This window comes from Juglans microcarpa x Juglans regia, chromosome 1D, assembly GCF_004785595.1.
Source record: "Juglans microcarpa x Juglans regia isolate MS1-56 chromosome 1D, Jm3101_v1.0, whole genome shotgun sequence".
Classification (NCBI taxonomy): Eukaryota; Viridiplantae; Streptophyta; class Magnoliopsida; order Fagales; family Juglandaceae; genus Juglans; species Juglans microcarpa x Juglans regia.
This window is the reverse complement of record NC_054594.1, coordinates 2342405-2354404: the sequence shown is the minus strand read 5'-3', so window position 1 is coordinate 2354404 and position 12000 is coordinate 2342405. Positions and strand designations below refer to the sequence as shown.

The window sequence follows — 12000 nt, the reverse complement described above, 5'->3', positions numbered from 1 at the left end:
TGAAAAACTGCATTTTTAAAAACAAATAAGTTGGTAGTCGAAGTACGAGTTGGGATTTCCTTATCATGCTACCAAATAAAAAAGAAATACCTAAACTAAAATTAGGCATTTTCTCAAAACTCTAGGATTTAGAGCGGAAGAGAAGTATATCTATTAATTTCTGGAGGGAGTTTTCTTGACAATATCAAAAATTTAATAAATATATTAATTTTCATTTCATATATCTATTTTATCTCTAGATCTAGTCCAAACAAAAACTGACCCTAATAGGAATTCACCAGGGGAATGCTAGAGCCACCAATGGTGGCTCCCGACACTGCCCACCGAGAAGACTATTTTCATCTTTTTTTTTTTTAATTACAACATCATTAAAAAAATACTTAATCACTAAATAAAAAAATAATATTATATATAGTCGTAGAGTGCGTAAGTGTTATGTAATCGTTTTGAAAAAAAGATGAGTGTATTATTAAAAAAAAATAAGTTTTTTGTTTATTCACTTTTTTTAAGTTGATTTCGTGACGGTTGCATATTTATAACTGTAATTATTATTTTGATAAAAAAAAAAAAAAAAAGTGTCGGGTTACAGATGCTAGGAACCAAAATGCACGTTTATCACGCTAATTGTACTGAGATTCCACAAAAGCAACTTCCCTGTAATAATTGGAGGAAACTAGATGAAAATCATCACGCAAATTGTGCTCTCTTCCTCAGATCAACTTGTTATCCCGTACAAAAACTTTATTCCTTCGTGTTACCCGTGGCTCCCAGAAAGACAACGGTGATATTTAGTGACAACACGTGTCATGGGGTTTAAATAAGTTGTGGCCGTTAGTATTGCTTAAAACTTTATTCCAATGAATGTGCCTTTGGAAAAGAGACTCGAGGAAAAAGTATCAAACTTTGAGTGGTTGTGTTATCTAAAGAATATTATTATTCATGTAATGATTGAAGCTTAATGAAAGACTTGCTGTTTCGAGTTCTTCGAGGGTTCATGGTTTAGGAGCTTTTTGTGTTTTTTATTTAGTGAGAAAACCTGGACCAGGATAATAGGAATTGGTAAAACCACCTATTCTTTACAAAGTAACAGTAGTGACCATTTTTTAAGTTGTAGAGGCAACCAATAGACAAAGTTCTGGTCGGATTTTGCATAGCCTTATAATAGAAATGATATTTGTAGCCATAGAGTACGTAAATATCTGAGTATTTTTTTTTTAAAATGAGTAAATATGACACTCATATGAAAAAGAGTAATGCTACGTATAGTCATGAAGTACGTAAGCGCCGTACAATCATTTTGAAAAAAATAGAGTCTTATTAAAAAATTAAATTTTTATTATGTGAATCCTGTATTTACTTATTTTTTTCAAAGGGATTGCATAACACTTAAGCATTCTATGATTGCAAATTTAATTTCTCTGTGAAAAAAATAATTTTTTAATAATGAATTTATTCTTTTTTTAAAGGAGTACGCAAACGCTTGCACAATCTATACTATATTAGATTTAACATTACTCAATAGCCAAACTAAGGGGCGATCTATTAAGGCAGTAGTTATCGCTGCAGACAGCCTTCAATCTATATGGTAAGTAAAAAAAAACACATAACTTTGGAAGACCATAACTTTATATTCAGTTGACTGTCTGAGATAATTTTTTTTTTATCTCACTATTTTGTTGGATGGTACTTCTAGTTAATTCAAAAAGGAAAACCCATGACCATAAAGCTTTTGCTGTAGGAATTTGTGTGGCTAATAAGCATGTTTAAGAACATATGCTCCTCTAGTGAATTATTAAGCACATATGCTCTTCTTGTGTTTTGTCCTCTGTTGTTGTTGGAAGACTAGGACAAGACATTATACAGTACTGAAGGTTTGAATCTATCCAAGACCGTTAAATCATATTCCCGATTAGGGAGTTTCATTGGTTTTCTCTGAGTTTCTTTTCCTCGACAAGCAGCTTGGCAAAGTAGGCAAGTGCTTCTTCATTAGTACCCTCGTTCTTAATTTCCTCAAACCTGCCAGTATCCAAATTCACTCTTGACACTGGCTTCTTCAATAGCTCCTTCCCAATTTCCACGAGTCTTTGCAGATTCTCCATTGTTGCAAGGTCAAGAGCCGATTCATCTCCAATCAAATTGTCATCCTATAATCCATGTATTTCCATGCATGTTAAAAACAAAAACTTTTGATTTATAAATGGTAAGTATTCATGACATCAGGACAGATGGTCCTAGTTTTCATCTAAAAGTTAAATACTCTTCATCTGTGTTGAATCCTACTAATCATTGAGAGAGAAGTGAGAATATTGAAATGTTGACTTATTGTAGCATATGGTCATTAAAGATGTTGAAAGGAATTCATTTTATGATGTCGCTTGGTACGTACCTGAATGCGAAGGTAGTTGTTCTTACGACCCAAGGCTCGGAAGAAGGTGGACACGTGGAAATCAACAATATCAGAACTTGCATCGCCATATACATCAAGCAACGGTGTGGCACCATTCTCATACAACCAATTAAGCAAACCCCATTTGGAGACTCTGGCAGCAGTATACTTCTCCTCATGTTTGGCCGCACCCGTGCCCAACGATAGAACTAGCATTCTGTTGCTGTACTCCATTGCTTTCATGTCATTTGACTCGGTGTGATGCATTAATATTTCTTTCAACATCTGGCTTATGGCCATCATAGTCTGCAGATTTAGTTTATACAGGATAATAAAGCTTGTGAACTTGGTCCAATGTGCCTCTAAATGACCAAATCAGCTACTTACAGGATTATTTGCAGCAACCCCTCCATCAATGAGATGGAAACTCCGAGTCTTTCCTTCAGCATTCTTAGTCTCAAAGTGATGTGCTGGAAGAAAAGTGGGTGCTGCAGAGGTGCTGACGCAAACATCTGCTAGCTTAGCGTTCTTCAAATCATTCAGTTTTGCCTGTACCCAAAATTAGAGCCATGAAGATTGATCACCACTTCCCATTTGTGGCCACAATTCCAATAATCTTGTGAACTTTGCAGCCTAGCTATACTATAATTATTATTGACATACACATACATCGTTGGTGGAAAAGACAACTGGCTGAAGGAGCTTGATGTCGAATGCAGGTATGATCACGTTTGTTAGGGTCTGTTTCAGTGTTAGATTGCCTAGTAGCCCGTTTGTCAATGACCTCAGGTACTTGCCGTCGTACTTAGGCCCCATCACCGAACTGATCAAGCCAGTCATTGAACTCACAAAGTTTTTTTGGCTGGTTCCATTAAAAAAACTTGAGTGAGTACTTCCCGTCAACAAATGTTGAAGAACAAGGGATTTTAGATTTGTTGTTTTATTCGAAATTTACCTGCGCCGGGGAAAAATCTTGGGGGAGTGCTCTAAATAGAAGTTGTTGATATCCTTTGCAGCATAGAGGGGACGGCTTTCCTTGTTGGGTGCCGAAAGCATGGTGGTGACCAGCCCACCTGTACTTGTTCCCGCAATTAGGTCGAAATAGTCTGCAATTCTTGCTCTGGGCCCGTCCAATTCCTAAACATACATACCAGAGATTATATACAAAATGTATGAAACAGAATGAAATGATCTAGGGTTGGCGAGAAGTAGGAACCTGAAGCTTAGATTCAAGAAAGGCGAGGAGGGTGCCTGGAATTATCCCTCTGATGCCACCTCCATCAATGCTCAACACAGTCACCATCTTTCCCTTTCCAACACCAGCTGCCATCTCTTTGGAAAAGAGCTTTTTGATATTGAATTCCGGGCCCTTCAGCAAATGAATATCAGTTTGACAGTTTGTAATGTGTGTCAAGCATGCCCATCATCATGTTTATCAACTTCAACCTCCAATATTTATGACAACTGAACTGATTACAGAAGGCTGGAAAAGCATTCCATGGCCAGGCCCCATGCATGTGTGGATACAGGACTTCTTGAACTGGAGCGGCACCTTTATTGCTATAGATACTTATATTAATATTGATTTGTTCTAATTCTAAAGACTCTAAACCCTTTATTCTCTGCATCGAAAGGAAATGACTCAGTACTCCCGCAATACAAGAATAGCATCAATACTCAATAGGCCTACCATGTCACACAAAATGGATTTTTTTTTTTTTTTTTTTTTGGTAATGGCTCCTGACTTCACGAGTTAACATAATCCTAGATTTTATGTTGTTTCAAAATTCAAACCTATGGATGATACAAATCTATCATGTCGAATTTTCAAAGTCTACAGAATAACTTTGTGAATTTCCAGCTCGAAGCAAGCCGATTTCATATTTATTTGAGAACCTAACAACTTGAAGATAATCATCTCGACTTATACAGTTAATGTCTGATCATATCGACTAATCCAATCGAAAGATTGATAGATACATAAGGGTAAATTATACATTATCTATCTACCTGCTGATAATCCAGTACTTCGAGAAAAAAGAATAGAGAGAACTACAAAGTGTGTAGGCTAATTAACAGATCAACATGCTAAAAGCAGGAGTGTAGTCGGAGTCGGCCCTACTAAAATTAATTTGTGATGCTTGAGCTTCACGTACGTTTTGAATCCAACACGAAGAGAAGAGAAGGAAAAAAAACACTCACTGTTATCAGTACGACACCAAAGAAGAATAGCCACGAAGCTGCTAAAGCCATGGTGATGATTTGGAGTCTGGAGAACGACGTGAAATATGATATTCTCATCCTTGGAAAAACCTCGACAAATGAAGAAAGGGAAGGGTGACTCGGAAGCTGTACTGCAAGTGAGTCGAAAAACTCGGAGATTCAGAACCTTAAGGAAGGAAAGACCTGAAAAGCGTGCGGTACCAAAAGCAAAAGCTAGCATGAAAAAAAAAAAAAAAAAAATTGTAAAAGTAGCATGGATGGTTGAAATTAATTAATCAGTCAAAAAGCAAAAAAATAAAAATAAAAGGGACAGTCCCAGCTGTGATCTATATGAACAAACAGAGCGCCATTAGGCCTCGAGTCTAACACAGTAACACGTACGATCGAGGATGATCATTTACAACAAGACTCGCCCCGGAAAATAGCTCAAAGAAAGGCGATTCGAATTGTCTGAAAATCTTCCTGAACCTTTAGACGAGATGAAATTTTATAAATAATATTAAAATGATTTGAATTAAGATATTTTATGAGATTTTAAAAAATAAAAGAAAAATAATTGAATAAAATTATAATATAAAATTAAAATATTATTATAATATAATTTTTTAATATAATTTTTGTTTTGAGATTTTAAAAAATTGAATTATTTTTTGTATTTTATTTAAAAGTTTGGAAAAATTTTAATGATTAGATAAAAAAAAATTAAAAATTTGAGATTGAAAAATATTTGTATTTGAGTGATATTTGAATGTTGAGATGAAATAAGATATTAATGCAAATAATTAATTCATGAGGTGTTTGGATCCGGTTGTAACTATAGTATTTATCTGTCATAAATGAGGGTTATCATTAATATCATGGGATACCGTATTCTTCCCTGAAAAAAAAGGAGGTGTTTGTTAATAAGGTATAAAAAATTACATAATTAAGTTGAGAAAGTGACTAAGTTGTTAGCCAAAAAATGAATTAAACCCTTAATTATGTAGTGAATTATAAATTGAGGTTCATTGTTAAATCATGATATTTTACTCTTAAAAAGATTTATGCAGCTGTTAAATCCCATTAGAATTAATATCTCAATTTTATCCTTTCTATTATGAACACTTAATCCCAATTTTATGTAGGGCATTTTTGGAAGAAGCCCACCAATTGAACGTGCAGCACCCAAATGCTAAGGAGCTAAGGATCTGAAACACAAAACAAAAAAGAAAGGAAAAAGAAAATGAGGAAGTTCCAGACAAGGGGGAAAAGGGAGAGGAAGGCAGCAGCTGGCCTCAAGCCATGCAGCAACAGACTCACGCACGCGGAACTGCAGGGGCTGGAACGTGGCTTAAGGTGCAGAGCAGTTCACGCAGGCAGGCTGAAAGGGAGATGCGAGAGCATGGGCTGGATTGAGCAGCTCAAGATGCGCACTGTAGAGGAAAAGAAAATCGAATCGTGCACTGCAGAGGAGAAGGAACGGGACGCGAAACGCAACTCACGCACAGTATAAAAAGAAAAATTTGGCCCTGCGTTTGGCTCTCTCCTTCGATTTTTTTTTCGCTTTTTCATTTAGGGGATTTTCGGCTTCAGACCTTTGTTTTTGTGGGGGGATATCTTTTTTTTTCTGGAACATTTATTCGGCAATTTTCGTTTAGAGCAGTAGCCAGAGATGTTGAGATTTAATCCTTTTGGGCATTTTACTAATCTAGAGACGATAGGCTAGATTTTTAGCTTGAGATTTAAGGAGTAATCCATGACTTTTTGGGATTGGATTTTTTTTAATATTTTGTAATTTTGATGATTAACTTGTTGGATTACTTTTCAATTTACATTTAGAAAGGATTGAAGTTCTTTGTTCTTGGTTTAGCTCAGTTGTAGACATAAAGGCACAATTGATACTTGACCAAGTAACAAGACTTTGATAGTCTTCTTTTACTATTTTACAGTTGTGAGATAATCTGTCAAGTGGTTTTATTATACTACAAAAGTTGTGGTTTATTGCTATATCATCTGACCATGATTTCTAGGAATGAGAGAATGGTTGAGAGAAGATAAAAAGAGAAGTAAATCCATCACCAAGTCAGTGGGCGAAAATTACCTCCCAAGTGTTTGTTTTATTGCTTCTTACAAGTTTAAGTCAATTTTTATACATTTCCTCTAAACCTCTTGATTCTTAGTAATTTTAGAAACATAGATTTACATTTATTTTTAGTTTTACTCGTGCTTGAACTTCCAGAACTGCCAACAATTTCACTCTTTCAGTCCACACTCCCTTGGTAAATAGCTCCCATTTTGGTGTCGATATAGTTAGTAGTCAACCTTTGAAATTTATTTCCCATTTCTTATTTTTTTGTTCATTGCTAGATCTTTTAGTTTAATATTTTCTTATCATTTCGATATTTCTTGTCACCATAAACGGCAATATATTGTCTTGCAAATATGAAATGTTTGCTTAATTTCTATTGTTCCTGTGAATTCGATCTTGGGATTTATCTTTGTATTACTTTGATAGTTTCTACGCTTAGAAGTCGAAATTAAAAGCTGATCATTTGTATCCATAGTTTTTTCCCCCTCAATGATTGGAGTAACTTGCCTCGGTTTTTTCTAGCTTTTCCTTTCATTTTTTCTTGGAGTAATATTTTAGCCACAAATAAATTTTATAAAAAGAAATATACAACTTAAAATAATTTTACAATTTAACATACTACATAAAGTTACATTTATTGTAAAATAAATCTAACATATTACATGATGAAGCTACATCAATTTATGAGTATTTTTTTATGAAATCTCTTTATAGCGGTAAAACTTCTCTTGTTTTCTTATTGACAATATGAAAATAAACTCATTAGGAGGAATCATAGTTTAGAAATTAACATATGCATGATATATACATGTGTGTACATGTTGGCTAATTGTCTTGTAATCATATTATATATATAATAACCTCAAAACATGACATGACATGATCAGAATATAGATGTATTAAAAGCCTTAATTTATGTGTGCTATATCTACATGAGCTTAAAATTAATTACTAGTCTAGTAGCGTCGAGCATATATCTACATGATTAACATATATTACAAATAGTTATTTTTAATAGAATTTAATTAATTTAATAAAACAATCGAGTATAAGTTGCACTTAATTAATTTCGACTTGTTGACGTATGATTCATTTCATTAACAACTGATCTAAAACATGCATGTGCATATATAATTAATTAGATAATCTATATATTTTTTTTAGATTTATCGCGTCTAGCCACTTAATGTATCAAGTCGTCAACAAGACCTCCCTCCCAATCATTCTTGATCTTTTTTTTCTTCTTTATTTATTTATTTATTTATTTTATTTTAAGAAGAGAACATACCGTGCCTCAATTTTATTGAAAGCCTTCATTTGTAACAGAAAAAAATCGTAGTTACAACCGGATATACCTGAGGGTTACATATACTCAAAAAACCAAAACCCAAACATTAAAAAAACCAAACAAACCCAACCACAATACAAAATATCAATAATGTTTAAAGAAAATTATAAGACCAAGACAAAGGAAAAAAAAAAAAAAAAAGAAAATGAAAGAGTAAACACCTGCAGAAAGTGCACGCAAGCAAATAAAATCAACTCAATTAAAGCTACAACTTACCAGTGAACCTACGTGAGACGCAAATAGGGAACCAATACCTGGGGGTTACCTCCCTCCCAATCATTCATGCGCCCATGTCTTGTTGATCATGTTCAAGCTAGGGAACAAAAGGCTCAAGTTTGTATTGGAAACTCTTTTCATCTCATCATTATAAATTTTTTAAATTTTTATACAAAATATAATAAATAATTCAATTTTTTTAATCTTAAAATAATAATAATATTAAAAAAATAATATTTTAATAAACTATTCTCAACTATCTTTGAATCCAAACGGCGCCGACTGGATCGAAGGCATGCCTAGTGGTACTCTTTTTATGCTTTTCTTTAATGTTTATGGCATTATATATATTGGATCACATGGTATTGTCATAATGATATATAGTCTTATAATATTCTGGCTCATTTCTTTTTTTAACAAAGTAATGGAAATACCTAATATTGACCTATATATATAAATTAAACTCAAATAGCTCTTATAAATATATATATATATATATATATATATTATATAATAGCTCTTATATATATATTATAGTGCTTTTAGATCAGTACTAATGGATGTTTCAAGCACTGATCTGATTTATAAGCAATGCTACACGTACTTAAAATTTTACCTACAAAATCTATTTTATCAGTTTTATTTTTAAGTCAATTAATATATTTTGAATTTTACATTTCATAATATTCAACATATCAATAAATACGCCAGCACGTAATATTGTTATTTGAGTAAAAATTATAATCACAAATTAATAGCAATATTTCTCATCGGTCCATTAATACATAATTATTATTAAATATTGGTTTTAGACAATCAAATTAATCATATTCCTTGTGGACTTTCCATTAATATTTGATGGAAATTACAATTGAAAAAACAGAGGAAAATGAAGAGAGAAACTTCAATCCACAAAACTGTTGGATTGATTCTTGATGTTCTGTCAATTCCACTTCTCAGAATGCAACTTATATAGTCACATTGTAAACATCACAGCATTAATAAAATAACAACTTTCAAGATAAGCTAATTAACATTATAATCTAAACATAGCAGAACACACTAATAATAAAGTTTATGAAAAACTCCATCGGCTTTAATAATATTGGTTTTCTCTGAGTTTCTTTTCCTCGACAAGCAGCTTGGCAAAGTGAGTAAGTGCTTCTTCATTAGTACCCTCGTTCTTAATTTCCTCAAACTTGCCAGTATCCAAATTCACTCTTGACACTGGCTTCTTCAATAGCTCATTCCCAATCTCCACCAGCCTTTGCAGATTCTCTGAGCTTGCAAGATCAAGAGCCGTTGCACCTCCGGTCAAAGTGTCATCCTATATATTATACATATTAATCCATGCAGTATTTCTAAGCATGCAAGAATATATTGAATTAATAACTAAATTCATCACATTAACTAATTGAAGTTTCTGAAACTCCAATGCTTTTCGTTTGGGACGTACTTGCGTACCTGAATACGGAGGTAGGTGTTCTTACGATTGAGGGTTTGGAAGAGAGTGGAGACGTGAAAGTCGACCATATCAGAACTTGCATCCAGATATACGTCAAGCAAGGGAGTGGCGCCATCGTTGTACATCCAATTAAGCAAACCCCATTCGGAGGATTTGGCTGCTGTATACTTCTCTTCGTACTTGGCCGTACCCGTCCCCAACGACAGAACCAGCATTTTCTTCATGCAGAACTCCTTTGATTTCATGCCATTTAACTCGGTGCTGTTTTGCATCAACATTTCTTTCCGAACTTCGCTTATGGCCAGCATAGTCTACATGTGGATGTATATATATTATTTAGTTTACAAAATGGAGATATAATTAAGAGAGTTTTAGAAGTTTCAACACTAGTAGATATATATGCCTATCTCTCTCGGACAATTGAATCTGTATACGTAGCCACTTACAGGGTTATTTGCAGCAACCCCACCATCAATGAGATTGAAATTGCGAGTCCTTCCCATGGCATCCTTTGTCTCAAAGTAGTGTGCTGGAAGATAAGTGGGTGCTGCAGAGGTGCCGACACAAACGTCTGCTAGCTTAGCGTTCTTCAGATCATTCAGTTTTGCCTGATATATAATTATATACCCAAATTAAAATTAAAAGCCCCTTTGGCGAGATCATATGATCAGGACTTAAGATTTTTGGCCTAATTTTCAGGAATTCGGTGAACTAATTTAATGGCAGCTAGCCTATAAATGAACATATTACTGACAAACTCATACATCGTTGGTTGAAAAGATAACTGGCTGTAGGAGCTTGATATCGAAGGTTGGTATGATCACGTTTGTTAGTGTCTGTGTCAAGGTTAGATTTCCAAGTAGCCCGCTTGTCAACGACCTCAGGTACTTCCCGTCGTATTTCGGCCCCACCACCCAACCGAACAAGCTTGTCATTGAATTCACAAAGTTTTCGCGGCTGGTCCCATGAAAAAAAAAAGCATTTGTTGAGTTTGTTTAAGAATTGTGGTAAAATTTGAAGAAAAGTAGGAGACTTTTTGGTTTTGTTTGTTTGATTCAAAATTTACCTGCTGTGGGGAAAAATCTTGGAAGAGTGCTCCAAATAGAAGTTGTTGATGTCCTTGGCAGCATATAAGGGACGGTTGTCCTTGTTGGGTGCTGTCAGCATGGTGGTGACCAGACCACCTGTGCTTGTTCCTGCAATTATGTCGAAATAATCTGCAATTCTTGCACTTTTCCCATCCAATTCCTGAACAGGCCACAGATAGTATAGTATACACGAATGTCATGAAACAGTATCAGAAATGGAGAAGATCATCAGGTGGTTATCGCTATGGCTACGGTTGGTGAGAAGTAGGAACCTGAAGCTTAGATTCAAGAAAGCCGAGGAGGGTGCCCGGAATTATCCCTCTGATGCCACCTCCATCAATGCTCAACACAGTCACCATATTTCCCTTTGCAAGACCAGTACTCGCCATTCGGATCTAGAGATCAGCTTCTTGATAATATAGATAAAATTTCTGCGTCCTTAGCTAGGGAACTAATATCAAGCTTATTATATATGCTTTGCATGTGTAAGCTGAGTGCCTAGCTATATATAGAGTACGAGATCAAAAAATTATATATCAGGCCTTAGCTATAGGTAATTATTAGGGTATTATAATGGAGCACTACTTGCCATGCATGCATGAGTACTACTGATTACATAACCTTATAGTTTAATACATACATATATACGTATATATATATATATATATTATATAAAGAGGAAAGACAATGACTTGAAAATGATCTCAAAGCTAGCTCATGCGCGAACCTCGTCTTCTTCTGTATCTTGAAGCTCACTTTATTCTAATATCCTTTTTAGTTTGATTCCTTATAAATCATGGCAGCTTCCAAGAGACATGGTGTTTGCACGAGTTAGGACAAGCGGATCATCTTACGAATTAATATAATATATATAAAGTTTGAAAACGAGTGGCGTGCTGCATGCATCAACACTTTAAGCAATGATAATCAATAATATTAATTATCTCTCTCTGACGTCATGATCTATATATATAATACTAATTAGCATGACCGAATAAATAATTTAGAGTAGACATTTCAAATTCTCATGAAGGCAAAATGATTCGCGGCCTCAACAGGCATGCACTAATATATACTTGCAAAAATCATTTGTTTTATTAATAAAATTTCGATAAGTTAACTATAATGAGATTTTTATAAATAATAGATGCGTACACAACTCTTTTTACTGCGTGATCTCTATTTTAAATTAATGAGATTTTTATA

At 34.2% G+C, this 12000-nt stretch overlaps 2 protein-coding genes across 2 annotated transcripts; both read right to left on the bottom strand.

Moving 5' to 3' along the window:
- Positions 1-1717: 1717 nt before the first annotated feature.
- On the bottom strand, positions 1718-4839 carry LOC121249566 (patatin-like protein 2). Its single transcript, XM_041148283.1, has 7 exons — positions 4589-4839; positions 3603-3755; positions 3342-3523; positions 3056-3248; positions 2774-2935; positions 2387-2692; positions 1718-2144 (listed from the first exon to the last, which is right to left on the bottom strand). Exons 1-7 carry the CDS (start codon positions 4685-4687, stop codon positions 1920-1922), a joined length of 1320 nt encoding a protein of 439 aa, XP_041004217.1. The 5' UTR covers positions 4688-4839; the 3' UTR covers positions 1718-1919.
- A 4498-nt stretch (positions 4840-9337) lies between these two features.
- LOC121235011 (patatin-like protein 2) lies at positions 9338-11183 on the bottom strand. Its single transcript, XM_041131200.1, has 6 exons — positions 11067-11183; positions 10773-10954; positions 10471-10663; positions 10153-10314; positions 9706-10017; positions 9338-9568 (listed from the first exon to the last, which is right to left on the bottom strand). The coding sequence occupies exons 1-6, from the start codon at positions 11181-11183 to the stop codon at positions 9338-9340; spliced, it is 1197 nt and encodes a 398-aa protein (XP_040987134.1).
- Between the last annotated feature and the right edge of the window lie 817 nt (positions 11184-12000).